Source organism: Gossypium arboreum, chromosome 6 (assembly GCF_025698485.1).
Source record: "Gossypium arboreum isolate Shixiya-1 chromosome 6, ASM2569848v2, whole genome shotgun sequence".
Classification (NCBI taxonomy): Eukaryota; Viridiplantae; Streptophyta; class Magnoliopsida; order Malvales; family Malvaceae; genus Gossypium; species Gossypium arboreum.
Window position 1 is genome coordinate 134,712,523 of NC_069075.1, and position 23,937 is coordinate 134,736,459.

The 23,937-nt window shown below is 31.0% G+C and overlaps 1 protein-coding gene across 1 annotated transcript; it reads right to left on the reverse strand.

Moving 5' to 3' along the window:
* Positions 1 to 4,798: 4,798 nt before the first annotated feature.
* Positions 4,799 to 6,337, reverse strand: LOC108474636 (40S ribosomal protein S11-like). Its single transcript, XM_017776629.2, has 6 exons — positions 6,178 to 6,337; positions 6,041 to 6,081; positions 5,835 to 5,935; positions 5,404 to 5,548; positions 5,227 to 5,316; positions 4,799 to 5,109 (listed from the first exon to the last, which is right to left on the reverse strand). The coding sequence occupies exons 1-6, from the start codon at positions 6,187 to 6,189 to the stop codon at positions 5,019 to 5,021; spliced, it is 480 nt and encodes a 159-aa protein (XP_017632118.2). The 5' UTR covers positions 6,190 to 6,337; the 3' UTR covers positions 4,799 to 5,018.
* Positions 6,338 to 23,937: the final 17,600 nt, after the last annotated feature.

Genomic DNA, 23,937 nt, shown 5'->3' on the forward strand with positions numbered 1-23,937 from the left:
GGAATTCATTCTCCTTCAAATTTGTGTATAGAATTTCTTTTTCCTTTTTCTGTTGGTATAATTTTTAATTTTTCAAATGATTGAGTCTTAACTTAATTGGTATCGTTATTGTAATGGGCCAATTTAGCCCAGGCCCGTACAAGCATAAAATCAAAATTATTGCAATAAAAAACATTATAATAGTCCAGCCTTTAACAGTCCATCAGCCCATTTACAAACAAACCCGAGCCCAAATACAATAGGCCCAAGTGGCCCAAAATTTAAAGCAGGCAAAAAACCCTAGCTAATGCTTGTGCCGCAACCGGACAATGCCTTCGTACGATGCCAGCGCCTCAACAGCCACGCCACGCCCAAGCCTCCGTATCCGAGCGCCAGCACACCCGTACCTGCAAAAAACAAACAAGCAATAGCAGCAAATACAAACAAATGAAAATATTGTATTTTTTTTATTTTATTGATTTTCCTTTCTTTCCTTTCGGCTATAAAGCCAAAGGATTTCATCCTTTGTAAGGTTACGTTCACAGAGATTACGCAAAAAGAAATCAATACGAACGCAAACGTTTGAAACAATAGTCAAAAAGATCAAAGGTGGTTCTTCGATTCATACTCTCCTTTTTGGGTTTTATTTTCATTTTTCTCTTTGCTTTGGTAGATAAAAATTTTAGCAAAATAAAGGAGGAGAAAACTTACCTGCGTTTTGAGAGGTTTCGGACTGGTGCCACGGTGGAGGCGGAAGCGTTAAGCGCCAATGAACATCGAAATCGGCTAAGACCGAGGCGTTGTGGGCATCGTTTCCCTCTCTCCCTCTTCTCCCTTTCATTTTCCCCTTTTTAGTTTGTTGAAATATTTAGGTCTTAGGTTTTTTTTTTCTCTTTATTAATTGACAACATGAAACGGCGTAGTTTAAGGCATGCATTGAGCCTTGAAACGACACCGTTTCAGCATACCCGACCCGATCCGGCTCTTCACCCCTGGGATCTGCGCGTTTTTACGATGAGGGGATATTTCCAATATAGGTCCTTCTTCTTTCGCGCGGAATTCAAATCGGCCTATATTCGCATTTCTTTTTTTTTTCAAAAATTGCCCTGTAATCTTGCGTGCATTTGCACTTTGATCCGAACTCCAGCGTTGCGTTTTGGGGGTCTGGGTTATTTCCAGACTTGGTCCCTGCGCATTCGCATGTGTTGCGCGCTGGTCCTTTTTATTTTAACAAGTTACTTCATTTAAACTATCCTCTTTGTTTTAATTTGATTTCAATTGGGATTCTTTTTAAATTCATTTCATGTTTTTATTCGTGTTTATTTATTTGTATGAATGGTATCATTTGCATCGTTTACTTACTTGTCTATTGTAATTTCGGTAATCATATTTTTTATATATATACACAATTATATAGGTATGAATATACATATTTTACAGCAAAGTTATTTTTATTTCATGCATATTATTAATATTATATTATTTTATATACACGTAATTTCCTTTAAACTTATTCTTATATTATATTACATAGTTCTTATAACATATCTTTTAAATTATCGTTATGCAAGTGTATATATATTTATCGATGCCTATGTTTAATCTATATATTATTAAATCCATATATTTTAATATATATTTTTCTATTCAAATATGCTTTGTATATATGTTTTACATAAAATTTAAGTTATTTTATATTCATTTACATTAGTTCATGTTTTTGATTTGCATACATTATCAAACCTACATTTTATATACATAGTCTTCTTTGTACATAAGCATGCTTTTAAGTCCATCATAATTTATAATAAAAATAATTCAATCTTGAGTACGTTTCTATGGTATTTTTACAAGCAATTATTTCTAGTTTATTTATATACATATATATATATATATATATATATATAAAATTTATGATAAAATCAATCCAATTTTTTATATAATTCATATTTTAATTCCATGTTATTTTTGTATATAATTGCTTCAAAATTCACTCACACGTGTATATATACATATAGGTACATGCTTTATACCCATTATCCTTTCACATCTTATGTATTATATAGATTATTCTTATTGTAGGGATATTACCAACTTTAAATAAATGTTTTATGGTTAAATATTTAGTGTTTTATTTGATCCAAATGTTTTTGTAACATCTATTAGATTTTTTATGTATATATTCTTAATTTTTCTTTTATAAATTATTTCAAACTCTAGCATATATTATTTGACTGTTAGTCCATCATTTTTAGTCCATTATTTTTGTGTCGTGTTGATCCTATATCGATTGCTATCTCATGTGTTAATTATGTTCACGATATTTCTTGTATATTTGCTACATCATGGTTGCTCATTTTTATATGTTACCACATCAATTATTCTCCATGCATTATTGTAATCGGGTTATATTTTTTAGATTAGCCTTGCTTAATTATTAGTTTGTTAGTTGATCGTATCTCATACGTGTCCATTATCCCATATCATCGTTTTCCACTTGGTTTGCGAAATGTGGTTTTATAAGGTCCAAATCTTTAAAATTAGTTTCGTTTTATTTTAAGTAAAGTTAACACGTTTTTAAGTTAGTTTTATAATTATTCATTTAAAAACCTTTCAAAACGAAGGCGATGTTCGATATTTGGCAATTCGCGGAATCGTGCCCTAACGTGCTGGGTTGCAATTTCTCGTTTGCTCAAAATAATCGAAGGTCCCTTTTGAATTTCACTTATATTTTCTAAAAACTCTTCAAAACGAAGGTAATATTCGATGTTTGGCAATTCGGGGAATCGTGCCCTATCGTGCTGGGTAGCGATTTCCTGTTTGTCCAAAATGATCGAAGATTCCTTTAGAATTTTACTCATACTCTCTAAATTCTAAAATAAGGCAATGTTTGACATCTAAAAATTCGAGGAGTCGTGCCCTACTGTGCTGGGTTTCGATTTTCTCGTTGGACTAAATAATTGGGCATCCTTTTGCGGTTTTCAACGTATAAATTTTTGGAAGTCAAAATTTGTCATGTTTTCAAGGGCATAAAGGATCATGTTCTATCGTGCTGGATGTGGTGCTATATTCCTCTTAAGCAAGAGAATTTTGATGACCAACTCGGGTTATTCAAATATTATAAAAAAGGGAACGACATTTCAAAAACATTTTTAAATCTTAGACATAAGGACAGTATTTAATCGATTTGGTACCAATTTTGGGCGTAGTAAGGGTGCTAATCCTTCCTCATGCATAACCGACTCCCGAACCCGTTTTTTTCAAAAGTTCGTAGACCAAAATCGTTGTTTTAGTAAACCAAAATGTTTTATTAAAATAACCAAATCCTTAGGTGATCCAATCACACCAAAATAGAAAGATCAGTGGCGACTCCATATTTTTTTTTCAAAAGTCGATTTCCCCGTTTTTTTATTAAATTTAAAATAATTTAAAAAAAAAAAGATGTTTTCTACAGTTATTATTATAGCAATCGAGAGGACATGAATTCGAGTACTTTTAAACGTATTTCTTCTCTAATTTAAGAATTGAAAAGGGATGATAGGCAAATAGTATAGTATAAAAAACCTTTAATTTTCCCTCATTTTTAATATTATCTTAAAAGTAAAACAGTAAAAGTCTAAAGGGGAAGAGAGTGGACATAATCTGTAATTTTCCAATCCCTAAAGGTTAGCTACCTATTTTTTTTTTCTTTTATAAGATTTTCAATAAGCGAAGGTTAGGTACTTAAAAAGGGAGACTCCACGGTGGTTAATTTATAAAAGAAATGTGAATTTCATGGTGCTTAAACTTTTAAATGTAGGTTTGTATTTTATATTTGCACGCTAACATTTTTTTTATTAATACCTAAAGTCAAGGGCCTAGTTAAAAGTTGGCAAGATATCAAGTACTCTAAATTGTAAATTTTTAATTTAAATCTTTAAAATTTTAAATTAATAAAAATAAAATTACATATTAACTTTCCTAAAAATAATAAAATTTACACAATGGCCTCAACATATTCCCTCACTCTATCATATCTACCAATTCAAAATAACAATTTCAAATTTATTAAAATTTAGTAAGTAAAAGATTTTTTTTAAAAAATTAACCCCTACCATTTTATTGCCAATGTTAGTATTGTTATTTAACTTCATTTTATAATTTTTTAAAAATTTTAAAATGATCTATTTGATTTTTTAATTTATTACTAAAACTTTTTTGTATTATTGTTTAAATCATATCCAACGAGCCAATTAAACTGAATAGACAAAGAACAAGTCAAAGAACCAATCTGCAAAAAAGCTTTGAACCGATTAAACAAGGAACCAATACAAACCAATTAAATTGACTAAAAAATCAACTAAACTAGCTAAAAACCAATTGAATAGACAATTGAACCGGTTGAATCGTTTTTGTTTTTTCATCTTTTTAAATTTTAAATTTTTAATATTTTTTAAACGAAAAAGTTGGACATGAAAACATATGACCTGAACGGTTTGACCACCAGTCCAGTTTTAAAAAAATAGTCTTTTTACCCTTTAACCTTATTAGTTTCAAAAATTTCTAAGCTACTTTCAATAAAAAATATGTAAAGATTGAGAGCTAAATTTGTTATTGTTCCTTATGTATAAACACTAAATTTAATGGAAGAGCAGTTTTGCTCACTCATCAACAAGGCTAATTCGCCAATTTTTTAGTAGACAGGCTAAAATGCAATCTAAAGTATAGTACAGGGGGTTTGTGATACTTTCACCATACATTTGCACAATGGATGCCCCTCGCCAATTTACAGAATGTCTCCAGAAATTTCATACATAATCTAAGTAAGTGATCAGAGTGATTCTTCAGAGAACAGGATCATACTAGAATAGGGGATACCTTCAAAATTCCAGTTGTCATAACAAGACAAATCCAAACATAACAAGTAATAGGAAAGGAAAAACAAAAACATAAAAACATCTAATAGTCCCAGGTTCTTCATATCTAGAGGCAGTTCAGGGATTTTAATGTCTTCTCCTTATGTTCCTACAACCCGAACTATGATTGAAAACAGTTACACCTTACATTCCAGTAAAAGCTTTCTTCCCTCCACCAGAAGATCCAGCAGGAATCACTTTCAAAACATTGAACCTCACAGTCTTTGACAACGGCCTGAAATTAGAAAATACACGCAAATTACAAACAACCTAAATCACCAACAAACTAGCTGTAAAAACAATTAGATTCATAGACACTAACATATAAAGTCATTCGGTTTAGGGGTTTAACCTGCATTGCCCGATAATGACATGATCTCCTTCCTTCACACGGAAGCATGGAGAAATATGTGCAGGGATATTTGAATGTCTCTTCTCGTACCTGAAAAAGGAAAAATAAGTTTCTTCCAACAATAAAAATCATAAGAAACTTTATGGAAAAGTACAGCGGAATGAAGCTGGATCATGCCTTTGGTATTTCTTGATATAATGTAGGTAATTCCGTCGAACAATGATTGTCCTTATCATCTTGGCACTATGGCAAGTACCGGCTAAAATGCGACCCCTGATGGAAACAATGCCGGTGAATGGGCATTTCTTGTCGATGTAGGTTCCTTTAGAAATCAAATATGCAAAAACATTATTTGACTGAACCCTCAATGAATAGAAATACATTCTACATAGTCCTCCCTTAGGTGTTAATCAATTAAATCATTTTTATTTCCCATAAAGAACACTGAAACATATATATAATTTGATTGTGCATAATATAAATACAGCAATTATAAATAAACATGATACTAGTTTCTAGGTAGAACATTCAAAGCTTAAATAGATTTTGCATAAATTGACCATCCATACCACCCTAAACACATTTAAAAAGAACAAATACAAACCTACCTTCAGTAGCTTCACGAGGGGTTTTGAAGCCCAAACCAATGCTCTTCCAGAAGCGGTTTCCTCCCTTTCCTGGTCTCTTCCCTTTCCCAGATTTCTTGGAGCTGAAATAGAAACAATATCATTAAAACCCACCCAAACTCCAAAAAACCCAAATCCGAAAAAATTACAAAAGTGAGAGATTTTTCATGGTTTATTATTAAGATTACCTTAAAAACACTTTGGGTTGCTTTAGAAATGCCTTCTCGGTCTGCAATCAAAAGAAGAAAAAAAATGAGAAGCAAAGAAGATAAAAGAGTGAAAAAGGGAGAGCGAGTAGATAGGCGGGTGCACTAGGCGGGTGCACCTGCTCCGCCATGGTTGATCAGCACTGTGAAGAGTGTGGCGCTGCTGCTGCTAGTGCGGGCAAATGAAAGAGATTCGCTTGCTGTGGGAAAACCCTAAGCTAACTAATAGATCCGCTTTCGTAATGGATGAGTTTGGGTCAGCTTATCAAAATGGGCCTCCACATTTACATTATTTGGATAAATTATTGGTTAAATTGTACAGATAGTCACCCAACTATTAAATATTTTCATTTTAGGCAGACAAAATAAAAAAGCTTGCAATATAAGCACCTACGTTACATAGTTAAGTCATTTGATCACTTCCGTTAAAATCACAAACCACAAGCTGATGTGGCAGTTAAAAAGACGGGAGAGGAAGAGGCATTTTTTATTTTTAATATATATTTAATTTATTATATATACTTAAATTATTCGTGTATTTTTATATATTTCTTTGAATTTTTTAAAATTAGGATCAAATTGAGAATATTTAAAAATTTTGAGAGTTAATTTGTTAAAATTATGACTAAATTGATCTAGTATGTAAAAGTTAAAGGCTAAATTTGTTATTATACTAGGTTTTTAACTGTCACGTCAGTTTGCCATTTGTGATTTTAACAAAAGTGACCAAAATGACCGAACTATATAATGTGGATGTTTAAATTGTAAACTTTTTATTTTGAGTGCCTAAAATGAAAATTTTTATAGTTGGGTGACTATTTGTGTAATTTTCCTCTATTTAAAAAGAAAGTCATAATTGTTTCATAATTTTAAATTTTAAAAAGTATAAGGATTAATGTTTATCAAATTAAAGTATAGGAATTAAATGCACAATTTTTACAGAATACAATGATTAACCTTAGAATTTAACCAAAATATTTTAATTCCACTTGTGAGATTAAAACTCGTGGCCAGACAGAATGCGGATGATTAGTTACTAAGTTCGCTCTGGTAGATACCTTGAGAAATAAAAAAAAAACCACACGCTAATGTGTAAAATGACCAAAACCCCAGTCTTTTACAAAAGAAAATATTATTTTGATAGTATTTATATATGCCGACGAATCTAAAAAAATACATACATATGATCAAAATTATAAAATTCAAACCCATCAAATCACATTTTTTAATAACTCAATTTTACTATTTGAACCAAAACCATATTCAATTTTTATATCAAATTGTTTTATATAAATTTGTATGGTTTTTGATTTGAACTTTGATTGTACATATTTGGAGTTGAAGATTTACAGGTTCTACATTACGAGAATCGTCACTTGTACACTTGGCTCTTGGAATAAGTCAATAAGAAGGTGAAGTATGGGGTATAATGACTAATGAGTTAATATTATCCAAGGGCTTTTCTAATAAAATTGTTTGCAAGTTAGCTTAATTATGATGCTAAATTTTGAGTGCACTCACCATTTAGACTTCTACGACAGCTAGCAACACAGCCACAATGTGCAATAGACACCACAATGGTTGAGAAGGGAGGTTATTAAGAATGCTCTCAAGGATAACCATTCTACAGTTGTGTTCTTTGGACTATATGGAATTCCATGTAGAAATAATGTCATATTTTCCTACACCTGCGCAACTTATTCAATCATAGTGCCGTGGAGCTTCAACCTCTAAACGAGGATATAGAATAAATTCGGCTATTAATCCTTATATTTTGTGAGGTTTTCAAATTCAGTCTTTATATTTTAATTTAATCAATTTTAATTTTGTACTTTTTAAAGTTTGGAATTTTAGTCATAACTCAAATAGTATTAGTTAAGTTCATTTGGTGAAATTCAATTACTAATTTTGTACTGTACATGCAATTATGGGTTTGCTCATATTCTTTAATTAAATTATTTTAAATCCTTATACTTTTCGACTTTTGAAATTTTAGTATTGATATAAATAACAATCATTAATCTATTAACTAATTTTCTAATAAATAATATATAAAAATAACAACCTCACATAATATTATACATATAATAATATGTTTGTCCCATTAAATTTTAGAAATAACATAATTTAATTTAATAAATTTAATGTTATCTAAACTTTTAAAATTTAGAAAACATAAAAACTCAAAATTAAAACTTTCATAAACTACAAAAACATCCGCTCCACACTCGTTAACGTATATATTGAGTGGAACAAGTGGCCAAAATGGCATCACAAACATACGCATCATCCTATAGTTGGCCCTACAATAGTTTAGGTTCTCAATAATTCTATTTTTGTTTTTGTCTTCTCGTTTTTGCTATTATACCAAAAAGAAGGAATATTTCAAGTTTATATAAAACAACATTAAAATGATAAATATATATATATATATGTATATATATGAAATTGGCTTGAAAATCAAAACGCAAAAATGAAAACAAAATCAAAATGTTATCAATACAATACAATCGGATGAATCGATATAAAGCAATATCAAAATGGAAGCAATACCATACTAATTATAATTCATTTTATTAAGACCAAGATACCATAAAAATGCCACAGGAGAAGGGCTTGATGAAGCTACCATTACCATTACCATACATACAAATATGAACAACAAAGCCGATTCTATCTAAATAATATTTGAATCCCAACTTAGTAAAATTAACACTACTTTATTTAATTAATGTCAACATCAACTACATTTGCAAATCTTACTTATATTATCACACAGCAGCCTTGCTCCTGAGGTGGCCGAGGGGGGACTTGGGGGCGTGATGGAAGAGGACCAGGTGGTGCATATGCGGGCACAGAAGGTGGTGGTGGACCATGGTGGTGATGTGGAGGAGGAGGACCTGGTGGTGCATATGCAGGCACTGAAGGTGGATCAGGACCCGCTGGTACATATGAAGGCTGTGGAGGTGGCGGCCCTGGAGGCGGGTGATTTGATACATGCGGTGGCGCTGGGTGTGGTACATGAGGTGGCGCTACGTGTGAGTGATGGGCTTGGTGGATTGGTTGATCATGACTATGGCCCTGCATCTTCCTGCTATCACCTAATCAATTACCTCTTTCTCCTCTGTCGTCTTTTGTTTTGATGTGCCTCCAACTTCAAGTGAAATAAACGATTATATATTGTTATAAATATTGGGTAAATTCCATCCAAGGTCACTGAATTATTAGCAAGTTTCCGTTTTAGCCACTCAACTTTAGAAAGTTACAAAATGGACACTGAACTATTCAAATGTTATTTTTTATTATTTAAGTCACTAAGATATTAAGTTTTTTAAAAAAATGATCCAGCTAGTGAGCTCTAAGCAACGATTTGACGATCGGTATAGTATAGTAGATCAGTACCAATCAATGAGTAGAAGAACATACTTTAAATTCAAGTCAATTTAACAGTCAATGTTAGAGGTCGGAGAAAAAAGTTGTTTGGATTTTGGTTTGCAGATTTGTAATGTTTAAAATTGTTTCATGAAAACAAATTGAACTTTGGAAAAGCTTTTGATTGGTGGAGCAGTGCAAATAAAGAATGTCATATAACAACAATTTTAACGATTCAGTGACTTAAATGAAAACTTTCGAATAATTTAATGACTATTTTATAACTTTTTTTAAAGTTAAGTGACCAAAACGTAAACATACTAATAGTTTAGTAACCTTGGGTGTAGCTTACCCATAAATATTTTATTATCTTGTTTTTAGATACATTTTTAGGGTACATTACATTGCATTCTCAAGAACAAAATTTAGGTTGGAATTCTAAAATTGACATTATCGGGAGGGGTAGTCGTGAACACAAAAAGATTATTTTATGAATCACAAAACAACATTAAGAGAAAAAAATTTAGTGTATTTTATTATTAGGACATTGATGTCTATTAAAATTAAAATGGGTTAATGCATTTTTTGGGACCTGAATTAGGTAATTGCTCTCACATTAAAGTTTGAACATTTTGGGGGATCTAAGTTAGTTCCTAAACTTGCAATTGTTTCCAAATTGGTCTAAACTTTTTTTGGGTTAAACTTTCTTTTAAGGAAACATGAAGGACTAACTTGAACAAAAAAGTTCTAGCTTTAATGTAAAAATAATTATGAAGTTTAGGGACTAATAAAAAAAAAGTTCAAAATACAATATAAAAACAAAAAAAAAATTCAACGTTGAATACTAAAATAATTGTGAAGTTGAAAGTTGAAACCCATGCATTTCTTTATCAAAGTCGTAAAAACATTTTAATTATTTAATGAAGACATAGCTTTCGTTTTTATATGGTATATAACATTATACATAAAATATGAAATTTAAGGCGAAAGTGAAAGAAATGTGTAAGATTGTGAATGAAAATTGAAAAAGGTTAAGGCAACAGGCATCAGCGTCAATAATATGCCAAAAAGTGTAATTTGTGGTTTAAGGATAGTCATCAACCACCCACCGTCCCTCCAATATCTGCGCTTGCTCAATTTTACACGTCATCTCCTCAGTGCTTCCACCTGTTGTTTAAAGATAGCAATTTTTTCTTTTTCTTTTGGTTAAAATTTGTTGTTAGTCCCTCTTTTATATAAAATTTAAGATTTAATCCATATAATTTAAAAGTTAAAATTCAATCTTCCTAATTTTTTAATTTAAAATCTTAGCTCAGTTATTAACTTCGTTAATAGTTTCTGTTGAAATTTATCAACTTATCATGTTTATATCATGTCATTCATATGACATATCATATGAGGGCATCTTAATCAAAATCTAAGTCAAGAAATTTAATAGAAAATACTTATAATTTTAATGACTAGACTGAAATTTAAAAAAATAGAAAAAATTAATTTCTAAAATTTTAAATATATAAATATAAAGGCTTAATCTAAAATTCCTCAATGTATAAAATTTACAACACAATTTAACTTTTGATAAATTACAGCAAGCAATAGTTAAAAAACAATGGGACAATGCAGCAGCTGAAATTAATTTACAGTTAAATTTCGAAGAAATTATTTAATCCTTTAAAATTTTAAATTATTTTCTAAAACAGTTTTTAAGATTAAACTTCAAAAGTAACCCTAATTCACCCATTCACATAATTTTAAATCCAAACTAAGTTTTTATGCTTTTTCCTTTTCATCAACTTAATAGATGTGACTAAATTTATATTATTTGGTATATAATTGTAAAATTAATTTTTTTACCTTTTCACCCATAGTAAAAATTTTGATTATTTATCAAAACATATCCTCAAATATTATTTTCTAAAAGTATTGCAAAATATAGTGTGTAGAATTTCGACATTCATGAATATTAAGTTCAAGTTAGTGAATTTTCACTATGGTATTTATTTATTGGATCAATTAACTCATTTAATACTAAGACTTTGACATCCATGGATGTCGAGGTCTTCACTTATAAATATCTCACTCCTTTTATCCTTTTTTATTCCCATTGAAAATCAAACTCTAAATCTCCCACTTTGTCAAAAACTTGACATTTTTTATTCTTTTCTAGAAAAGGGTTGTCCTTTTAAGTTTTCAAGAAGAATACCTAGCAAATCATGTCATTAATATGAAAAAAAATTCAACTCAATTTTAAAAAATTTGTTATATTTGCAAAAATATTTTTAAGATTTAGTAAAATTATTTTTTTGGTGATTTATTGAATAACAAAGAAATCGAGTTATTTGTACTCGGCATAGTTTAAACTTCCCATAGCTGGATGATGTATCCAATATTGCTTGAATAGTGTTGTTTATATGCAATATCTACAATAATAATGTTTGAAATGATACCTGTTAGGATTTTAACTCGATTAAGTAACGAACAAGAAAATAGCAGAATAAATTGAGAAATTGAACATACAAATTTAACGTGGAAAAATCCCACCAAAGAGGATAAAAAACCACGGGCAAAGATAATTTTACTATAATGGCAAAAGAACGAAGAGTACAAAAGATGGAGATAAAAACTAAACCCCGAAAACCCGAAAACCCAAAAACAAAGAACCCACAAAACATAAACACAAAATTCTCTAAATGTGTTATGAGTTCTAATCTCTAATGGGTGTGTTTTCTAAGGTTCTAAAAGAGCCTATTTATAGGCTAAATTCATAGATCAAATAATAATAAAATAATCTAAACTAATCAGTGTTTGATTGAAACAAGTAAACAGAGTTTAACTGAAAGACTATTTTTCAAATTTGACTGAAAATAGGAGTCATATTTAACAAATCTCCACCTTGACTCATATTTCCACAACGCCATCTTTGCCAAAGTCCCCCACGAGCCTATCTCGAACTATGCAGGAATTAATCGAGTCAATTTGTGCTTAGAAACTGGAAGACTTCTAGCCTTCGACACATAATCGCCAAATCAAAACTAACCCGGTCCGATTTTCACGAACATAGTGCCCTAACTTTTCAAAACCTTCATCCAAAGAGAACCTCTCTTCAACGAAACAGTCATACCTTTTTCCCTCCTATGACCAAGTTGCCTCCGCTCCAAACAAGTTGACTTCAACTCAGAAGCAGACGAGGACGTCCGATTTCACCGTCATCGATAACCTTCCGAATATAAAGGCTGCGGTTCTTTTACCTTTAACAAAACGAGAGCTCCACGAGACACTTTAATACCGCTTCGACTCGATGTTGATTTTGCATCCTTTCAAGTCTAAAATACTTAAGGAGATGAGATTCTTTCGTAAATCAGGTACATACCTGACATCTGAAAGTGTCCTAATCGTCCCATCGTGCATCTTAATTTTAACAGTACCAATACCAATTACCTTACTAGATGAATCGTTTCCTATGCGCACAACTCCACCTTCAATCGAACTATATGTGGAGAACCATTCTCTATTGAGACACATGTGGAAAGAACATCCTGAATCTAGGATCCACTTGGACGTGAGCTTGGTGTTATCACTTGTTGACACTAACAAGAAATCATCCCCATTTTCATCGGCCAAATTAGCACCAGCTACATCTTCCTCGTTACTCTCAGCAGCTTTTTTATTTCGCAGTTTATAACAATCTGCTTTGACGTGACCTAACTTTTTACAATAGCGACACATTTTATCTCGTTTCTTTGATGCTACCAAAACGGAAGCTTGTCTATCTGTCTTGCTATCTAAATGAAGCTCATTGTCGAGTTTGTCTCTACTCAACAAATGACCCTTCACATCTTCAAACGAGAGTTTGTCTCTGCCATAAATCAGGGTCTCCCTGAAAGACTTGTATGAAGGGGGTAAAGAGCACAATAATAGCATATCCTGATCTTCATCATCAATATGAACCTCAACATTCTTTAAATTATTTAAAAGAGTAATGAATTGACTGATGTGATTTCTAAGAAGCTCACATTCGTTCATGCGAAACGTAAATAGACGTTGTTTCAACACTAAACGGTTAGCCAGAGACTTAGTTGCATAAAGAGTTTCTAACCTTTTTCACAAGGCAGATGAGGTCTTTTCCATTAATACCTCCTGCAATACCGTATTCGTGAGGCACAACTAGATTGCAGATAAAGCCTTTTCATCAAGCTCTTCCCATTCTGTTTTATTTAGATTCTCAGGCTTTTTCCTGATAACAACCTTTTTCAAGCCTGATTGAACTAGAATTGCCATCATCCGAACTTGCCACAAATTGAAATTTGTCTCACCATCGAACTTCTCAATTTCAAACCTTGTTATTGCCATCTCTGAACGGGCTGATATATGAAAATTGAACTAACTCTGATACCACTTGTTAGGATTTTAACCCGATTAAGTAACAAACAAGAAAATAGCAGAATAAATTGAGAAATTAAATAGCAGAATAAATTGAGAAATTGAACACACAAATTTAACGTGGAAAAATCCCTCCAAAGAGGATAAAAAATCACGGGCAAAGATAATTTTACTATAATGGCAAAAGAACGAAGAGTACAAAAGATGGAGATAAAAACTAAACCCCGAAAACCCAAAAACAAAGAACCCACAAAACGTAAACACAAAATTCTCTAAATGTGTTATGAGTTCTAATCTCTAATGGGTGTGTTTTCTAAGGTAGTAAAAGAGCCTATTTATAGGCTAAATTCATAGATCAAATAATAAAATAATCTAAACTAATCAGTGTTTGATTGAAACAAGTAAACAGAGTTTAACTGAAAGACTATTTTTCAAATTTGACTGAAAATAGGAGTCATATTTAACAATACCAAATTTACTTTCCGCCTTGTTAGAAAGATGGAGGCAAGAAATTATTACATTCCATTTTCTATATGGGGAAGCGACTATAATGTTAAAAGATGTCACTTTAATAACCAACCTTCAAACTGATAGGTAAATAGTAATTGGAACTAGTAGCATCAACGCATGATTAGAGTGTTATTGGTTGTTGGGTTATTTGTTGTCTATGAAGGAGAAGGAATTGGATGAGAAATGGTGAAATGTATATAGTTGGAAAGACTTTTTGTCCTTGTCCCTCCAACACGTGCAATTGTGGAGGAGATGGATTGATATGGCAAAGATAGTAAGAGGAATGTTGTTTGGCAACAAGATACATTGTATGTATCTTCCTTTATTAGAGCCTTTTCATGTGGTTGATACATTCAGCTAGAGTTTAACAACATTGGCATATTTGTATAGGAAGCTTTGTAGGGTGACTCAAGAACCAAATGATGAAATGAATAAATGTTGTCTACTTCTGCAAACATGATAATATATATGGATGTCATGGTTAGTGTCCATCCCTTCTTAGCCTGAGGTAAAAATATAGTCATATTTAATATCTGAGAATGTATTGAATGACTAATATTTATAATTATTACTGCATTGAATATTTGAATAGATTTAGATGTCACTTGGATCATACCTATTGTAAAATAAAAAATAAAAAAATAAAAAACTTACTTGGATATGATGAGAAACCAATGGATGAGCCAATTAAGAGGTATGTTGATTTTGTATTATCATCCAATGTAAGTGGTTATATGTACTAATGAATATAATCGTAATGATTGTTTATATATTTGCAGTTTTTTTGGATATTATATTTAGACAATGCAGTTTTTGTCGTTCTACTTGGATAAGCCTAAGAGTACTATATGTTATTTAAGGCCTATGTGCCCATCATTTGTTTTCATCATTTGTTTTCACATTATAAATTGGGAACACCTTAAACGGGAGAAACGATAGTTTGAGTTGATGCAAGATATTTTGAGTGATCTATAGGCTTCGAAGGATAAATTTAAGAGGGTAGGATAAATATAGGCTAATTGAGCATGCATAATAGGCTCTTCTTTAGGACTAATGAGCTTATTATTCCATCTATGAGGAAATTATCCAGGATGATAATATCCAAGTCTCTGAGGCATATATGCAATGGCTTTTGTAGATAGACCAAGCACGATTCTATGTGGAAGGGGAATATTCAATAGTTAGGGAACTTGTACCACTTGACCATTAATAAGCTTATTGGTAAGGTCATGGTTAAGCAAACTCTCCACCATAGCCAAAGTTGGAGCCACACGTCGAAGCTCCCAACTAGGTCATACTGACCCAACCTCTCTTTTTCCTCGTTTAACATTGGTAAAGGAGTTAGTTATGACAATGCGCATCCTTCATCATTTATAACATCAAGGATATAAGTGACACTAACAAATTTGAAGTTTACACAACTATTTGATCTGAAAACCCATGCACACGTCAGTTCTCCATTTACTGCATCATTATTCTTAAAAGGCCACCTAGGTTTATAATTTAATTTATTTCTATCAACATGTGAAACATATTATAATGGTGACAAGCAAGCTTCAATTTAAGCTCCGCCTCCATCATGACAAAATTTGAGTTAAAATTGGATGTAAAACTCATTCGTTGTATAGAAACAACTAATAATGATATTTTTTGTTAATTATTTGGAAAAACTTTATGTAAATTTGAACTATGTGATGGTATTTTTTAAAATATGTTAATTACAAAGCTATATTTTATGTATGAAAATATTTTGACATGAAAAAATTATGTCTAAAGAGGTAATAAATCTCATGGTTTCTTACAACATCACATTTATATTTCTTATAACATCACACTTTATCTTTTAAAAAAAATAGGTTTCAATGGTCGGTACATCATCCTCTCATGACATATTCCCTTAGTGTTAGATGAGTTGAATGTCAGTTTCATGTCAAAGCAACAGGGTTTGACGGTGGTTGGGAATTTTCCACTCAATAAAGATTCGATACGAAAATATCGTTAACTTCAACATCAAGAACATCTTGATGTGGACTCTGAGTTGAATCAAAATAGATGGTGCACATTTCATATACCATTTATTACAAAATATTCTCTCAATGTTGATAACAACGGTGTCTCGATGTTGAAGCATGTTTGTCACACCCCAAATTTGGCGGATCCGTAAAGAAGGCGAATATATATGAAGGTTACCTGTTTTTGCGCACTATAGTAACATAGTTCGGCATTTTACAGGCTCCCGACAAATTAAATTTTAGAGCATAAAGTACCCTCCGTAGAAGTATCTAAGGATTTCATCTTTAGGTATTCTTTAATTAAAGGAAGAGTACGGAAAACGAAGAGTACACCTCAGATTTTTGACTGAGTATGAAACGCCTACTAAGTGTATGAGAAAATTTTGGGAGATTAAATCTTCTTTAAGAACATGTCTTATGAGAGTTATCGCCAAAGGAATGGTACTCCTAGTTTGCTCAAATGTTGTGCAAGGTGGGTTCTATAACGTGATTGGCTAGGAGTCAATTGAATGGATTGACTGGTCAAACAACATCTACATTATATTCTTTTTCATATTTTTTTCCAGATTTTGTAAGGTATTTAAAAGATAATTTATGTAAACAATTGACACTTGTCAATATCCACTAAGAGGAATTGAGTATATATATATATATATATATATGGTATGAATGGAACATCCAAAGGGTTTTCTTTCTTCTGTTCCACACTCTAGTTCTTTCTTTTAAACTTAAAATATTATTTTTTTCTTTATTAAACTGGAAGCTGGGGTTTTGGGGTTAATCGGTAGATATTTCAACCTCCTAGTAAGTTTGACAGTTCTGTATGTTATGATTCTGAAAGAGTAAGGATGTTAAGAAGCATAAATATAATAGAGAGTGAATAGAAGGCCCTGCATGGGGTTGTATGAAATTGTTATACTGGTAAATTGTCTGTAACTGAGATTTTAATGGTTATCTCATGTTCTTTTAAGCAGTTATTGCTGCTGGTTCGGGAAAGACGAATTTGGAACTCCGAGCTATAGTAAATGTGAGTTTCAGGTGAGTCTCTAACCTGAATCGTGGATATTAATTTATACTTGGTTATTCATATGTTGATGTCCACTCTAATAGTTGATGAATGCATGAAGTATGGTAAGGTTATTACATGATGACAAATGAGGTGTATGAGTTATTGCAAAAATAAGATGATGTGTGGTATGAGTTGTTATGAGTGTGTAAATAAATCTATGTAAGTGTGTTCTGTGTTAAATGAGTAACACAACCATTTGCAATGCCTTCGGTAGGGCAAATACATTGCTAACTAGATTGACAAATCATGATATGAAAATATGTGTAAGACTATGTGGTAGAGACCCATGGCATTATACGACAATAAGAATACTCATAATGTTACCTCTAGTAAAATGTAAACCAGACTGATAGAGCACGACATGTGAGAGAAACCCAAGGCACCATTTGAGATAGTCCGTCGAGGCAGTAAACACGTAATGTTTTGTAAAGCCTTTGTGGCATATTTTGTGATGCCTATGTGGCGTATTCTGTAACGCCCTTGATGTGAGATCTGGATAATCGCCTTTGTGGTGAAATAGTGTAAGTTTGGAGACTTCTTCACTAGATGACTTTGTGGTAGAGATCTAGATAAGTTTAAAAACATCTTTATTTGGATAGTCTTATGGTGAAATGTGAATATGACCTAAGGGCATTTCTTAAAGAGTTCTTAGCAATATTTCTGAAGGGTGAATCCATCATATGTTCCGTCGGTACAGGAAATTTGGCTTATTCGTAAGTATGAGTAGTATAAGTGTTCATCGGATTTGAGTTTGCCTACGCCATGTAAGGAAGTTATTTACGTTCCATGGTATTCACCAAATCTTAGTGTTTCACGTTGTATATAAAAAGGTTATCTAAAGTATAAGTTGTCCGTCAAATCAAAGCGTTCTCATGATATGAAATAAGATTGTCTGAGATGACTTAGAATGTATTATTCATCCAAATAAGTTGTATTCTAGGTTGAATCAAGATCTGACTAGTATTCTGATAGTTACCAAATTCAGCATGAGAGTCTGCCAAGATAGGATTTGCAAGAAGTTCACCTTCAAAGATCAGTTATTATAAGAATCTGCCAAGAGTAACATCTGTGCGTATTGTCTAAGGAAAGTATTCAACATCTATTTGTGTGAAAGCCTGTTGAATGTAGATTTGTATAAATATCTTTATGAGGAATGTAATCGTTCTCCAAGAATAATATGATATCTGTGTTGAGTGATGAAATTTAAATTTTGCCTAATATGAGATCTTTATGTAGATGGTCAAGTATGAATATTGGCGTATATGTATGGGATGATATTAGAAAAAGTTTTCGCCAAAGGCAGAAAGGAAATCCATAATCTTTTAGATGAGGAATTCAACAAAAAATGTTTCAATGTAATCTGGGTTGAAACTCGTTAAGTTCATTTAAACTTACAAGTGTTTGTTTATGTTGCAGGTTTCGCTTTAAGATAGCGTATGCTAGGAGGGACCAATCCATAATTGCAACTATATAGCAGTTCGAGTTGTGATGTTATGCATACAGAGGGCACCTTAGGAATATGACGCTTAATACACTATGCCATAAGAAGTCCATCTTTAACAAAGTTTTAAATTGTAATGTTATATACTGATTTTGAAGATCTAATGTATTATTAAACATCCTCTTTTATTTTTAGAACAGTACAAGATGAAATAAGAAGTATGTTTTAGAATACTTTTACGTCGTTTGTAAAATTAAATTTTTTTGCCTAAGTGTTTATATGTTGTATCATCCGATGTCTGGATCTGGTGATTCGGGTCGGGTATAGGTTGTTATGATGTTATTAAATTTGACATACCAAATGAAAGAATCTATCAAATCGGTAGATGTCAAATTCACTATATAAAAATTGTAACACCAGGAAATAAACCATTTCCCTAAACCTTATAAAATTTGAATAATTTTCCTTTAACTATTAAATAATTTCGAGTAGGGTTTAGTCTAGCGAACCCTAAATGATTATGATATTTTTGTGGGACATCTGTGGTGGTAAGTGTGACATTGAATGCTAACAAGTAACACTTAAATTAAGAACTCAAGAATCAGGGAAATGATTTTAAGGTTTTGAGTTCAAATATGGTTGTTGGAAAAAGGGAGGAGGAATGATTTTGGGTTGTATTTATAGACTTTAAAACCACACACTTGACAACCATGAGTCATACTTCCACAAAACTAAAATCATCACCCATAGTTGTTGAGTTTTAAATATGTTGCAAGTGTATTGAACTTGATAACATGTATCGAGTTCATTGCAATGTCAATTTAATAACCTCAATCAAACAATTTGGATCATTAGGAATCTCATACAAAATAGGGTACCTTAACACCTAACTAGTATTTGCTTAAATATAAATTTTACAATTTTCTATTAATTTTACCTAAATTAGCAAATTCATTTTTTAAATGAATGGAAATGAAATCTCTTCTCTAAATTTTTCATTCAAACATGCCCTAAAAATGAAACACTCCGTACCCGACCTAATCGTTAGATCAGAGCTATAGGATGTCACATTCGTTGTTGAAGCAACTACGGTCAAATACATTCAATTTATATCATAATACATTTAATTACAAGCAATACATGCATATAATATGATATACAATCATTTCCGGATCTTATACGAGCTTACGAAAGCTCTACTACTAACCTGAGATTGAAGTAGGACCAAATTGTAATGTTTTCAAAATCTCAAGTTGACTTTGCAACTTCGAGGGTTCCTCACCGCGATGCAACATACTAATTTGGTCTCGAATGTAGCTGCCTATTTCTAAATGGTACAAAATGGTACCCACAAGCTTCACTTAGATAACAATTTCATCACAATTAATCACCATTTCAACCAAATTTACCATTCTCAAATGTTTATTCATAGTATATTACATCATATATACCATTATATTACCTAATCATACATATTAATACATCATATATACCATTATATTACCTAATCATACATATTAGCTTAAACACTTATGACAATTACCATTGATTTTCATGTTAACATATACATTCATATATATAAGTTTTAATATTGCAACCTTTTGTACAATCCAAAACAAATACCATATTCACATATACAGATCCACCATTTGACTATTTCCAAGTTACCATTTCAAGCTTAATATAAACATGATCACTTATTAAACCAAAAACAAACTCAACCTAGATACATGCCATACTTTAAACAAAAACAAGATTTTGCAAACTTTATTAAGCCAAGGAACTTTGGCTGGATGTTGGATTCATTTCTCAAGACCTCGGGATTAACCTAAACCTGCTCAAGAAGAAAACAAATTGTACGCTGAGTAATAAAGACCAGTGGTATTTCCATGATTCAAGTCATAAAATGAAACTATTCAATATAAGAATTTAACTCAAATATGCTACAATTCAACTAAATCAATTTGCAAATTGAATACTCAAATGTCATTCTTATACACCATTCTAATGAATAATCAAACTAAACATGTGATATCGTGCATTCTAAAATAAGATGCAACCAATCCATTTTCATTTACATATACTCATATAGCATTAATATGACATTCAATCTCACTTTTCATCCCATGTTATTTAGTCATTCGTTAATTCAATTCTTTTTCTCGAGTCTATTGACTCATTCAATTTCAATTCGGCCCTTAAGGGTTATATAAACTGATTCGTGTGATTATTCATATGCTATCGTATATCACAACTCATATGTATTCAATATACCAAATCCAATCACATTTCATATCAATTACCATATAGCCAATCAAATTTTCTTTTATAATACCAAATTGTATTATCAATTCAATTAATTAATATCATTCATCCAATTCATATTTTACATTCCCTATTAACCGAAATTGGACTAAAGATGGATACTCAGATTAATCAACCAACACACCAATCTGGCGCCTTAATGCATCATCGAAGAAACCGAAAAAAATATACTGGCACACATAGTGCATCATCAGATAAATCGAAGCAATCATATAGACACATATAGTGTATCATGGGATAAACTGAAGTAAATATATCGGTACATAAGTGTATCATTGGCTAAACCGAAATATAAACCCACACACAATCTAATCTTATAGCATGCTAACTATATCCGATTCTACCCGAACAATTAATAGAGTAACCAATTTTTCGATTTCATCACATAGTTCAATTCATATAACATGTTTCAAATCATCATCAGTTCACCATTCCAACACATCATATAACATGTTTCAATGCAATTTCATACCAATTATCACATATCAATTAAATCTTGCTACTTTCTATTTTATTCAATTTAGTCCTCTATCTCGCTATACCATATCAATCACCATAAATTAATTCGTACAACCATTATATACTCACCTTTTTACCAAGTTATGCAATTTAACATGAATATAAAATAATTATATTAATCATGAATCATAGAAATACAAACCGACAACTCACATCACTCGTCGTCAATTCTCGTCTTTCCTTTCATTTTTGATGACATGACGTTGTCTTTAGTTAAAATTGAATGGCTAAACGCTTAATAACTTAAAGCTTTCATTTTTTGTTTTCTTTTCTTTGGTTTCTATGGCTTAGGGGAGAAGAAGATAATACTTCATCTCTCCTCCCACTTCATTTGTTATTTATTCATTATTTAACTTTTAATTAATTTTAACTAACAAATTTAATTAATTTACTATTAATTTAACTAATGCCTATTATCATTATCATCCACTAAAACATGTTAATATTTGGTTTATTAACCATTTTAGTCTTTTGAATAATTGATATTTAAGTCCCCAAGCCTTATCTTAATTAAAATCTATAGCGATTAAAATTTTATAATTTAGTCCTTGAGCCTTAATTAACCATAATTTTGGCTAAATTACTTAATCAAATTTCAATTATCTATATACTAACTCCGTGAATATACCTATTTAATATTTACTAATTCAATTTACTGTAAACGAGATTTCAAAATTATAATTTTGACACCATTAAATTTAGGGTCTTTAAAAAATTTATATAAAAACTAGTTTTTGGTAATATTAAAGATGTCATTAAATTTTGATTTATTATAATAATATCTAAAAACTCAAATTTTTATTTAACACTTCTCTAAAAAATCTATATATTATTTATTAACTTGTATATAATTTTATGAGAGTAAAAATAAAATTCAAAATATAATGACGTAATGATTTTTTGACCCTCCAACTTTACAAAAAAAAGTCATTTTAGCCCTCCATTTAATTTGTTGCATTTTTAGCCCTTCAACTTGTACTTTTTGTCAAATTATCCAAAATGAATGGAAACATTAAAGTTTTTTAACATTGTTGATGTTGCGTAGATTGCAACGTGGATGACATAGAGGTGCTCATCGGCCGGACTCAACTAAAAATTTAGGCTCATTCATTGGGCTCGGGCTAGGCCGGGCCCAAAAAATGTGCCTAAAATTTTGCCCAAGCCTCACCCAAATAAAAATACTAAAACCTGGGCCCGTCCGTATTTATTTTTATATTATTTTATATAATTTTAAATATATATAATACATAAAAATACTAAAAAATCAAAATAAATATTTTCCAACAAATTGAAAATAAGTTTTAAAAATATGTAGACTTAAATAGCATTAAAATAGATATAACTTAACAAGCAAATACCTCTAAAATAATAATAAAATTAACAAATGCCTTTAAAATAAAAACAAAATTAATAATAAAATAAATTTTATACAATATCCAAATAATAACAACAAAATAGGAGCAACTAATAGTAATATGGTAGCAAAATAGGGAAAACAATAAGAAAATAACATTAAAAAAAAATAGCAGAATTTTTTTGTCATTTAGTGAATTCGGGCAGGGCCTGGGTCAAAAATACATTATCAGAGGCCCGACCCATTTTTTAAACGGACCTCATTTTTTTGTAAAATATTTTTTAATATTTTTTAAAATTTCAAAAATTAATTAAATATTTACATGTCATCTACATGTCATTCCACATGTATATTAGGTCAACAAAGTTAACAAACGTTAACTTTTTCGTCTATTTTAGGTGATTTGACAAAAAATACGAGTTCAAAGGCTAAAAGAGACAAAAAATTAAATGGATGAATAAAATGATTTTTCTTTTTTAAGTTTGAGGGCTAAAACTCATTATGCCAAATATCATTGATTACGAGTTTTATTTTTTTTTCTCCATACAATATTTATTTATCCCTAGCATCACGTGAGATGAGACCAAATAAAATATTTCTAGTTTAATTAAAAATCAAAGCAGTTATCAACAAGTAGTTGAAAGAAGTGGAAATGATTTTTTTTCCAAGTATTTGAAGTTTTCAGCCAAGTTTATATCTTAGAGTCAATATTGTTGAGATGGTTTTATCGGAATACCACCCCAGTCCGAATAAGACTAAGCTCAAACTGTAAAATAAATGAAAATACTTATTGCTATAAAAAAATCAACGCAATTATTTTCTAACATCGATCATGCCAAATGGTGCCAAATTTAAGATTCCATTTTAAATTTCTTTCTAAAATTTATTGTCAATTAT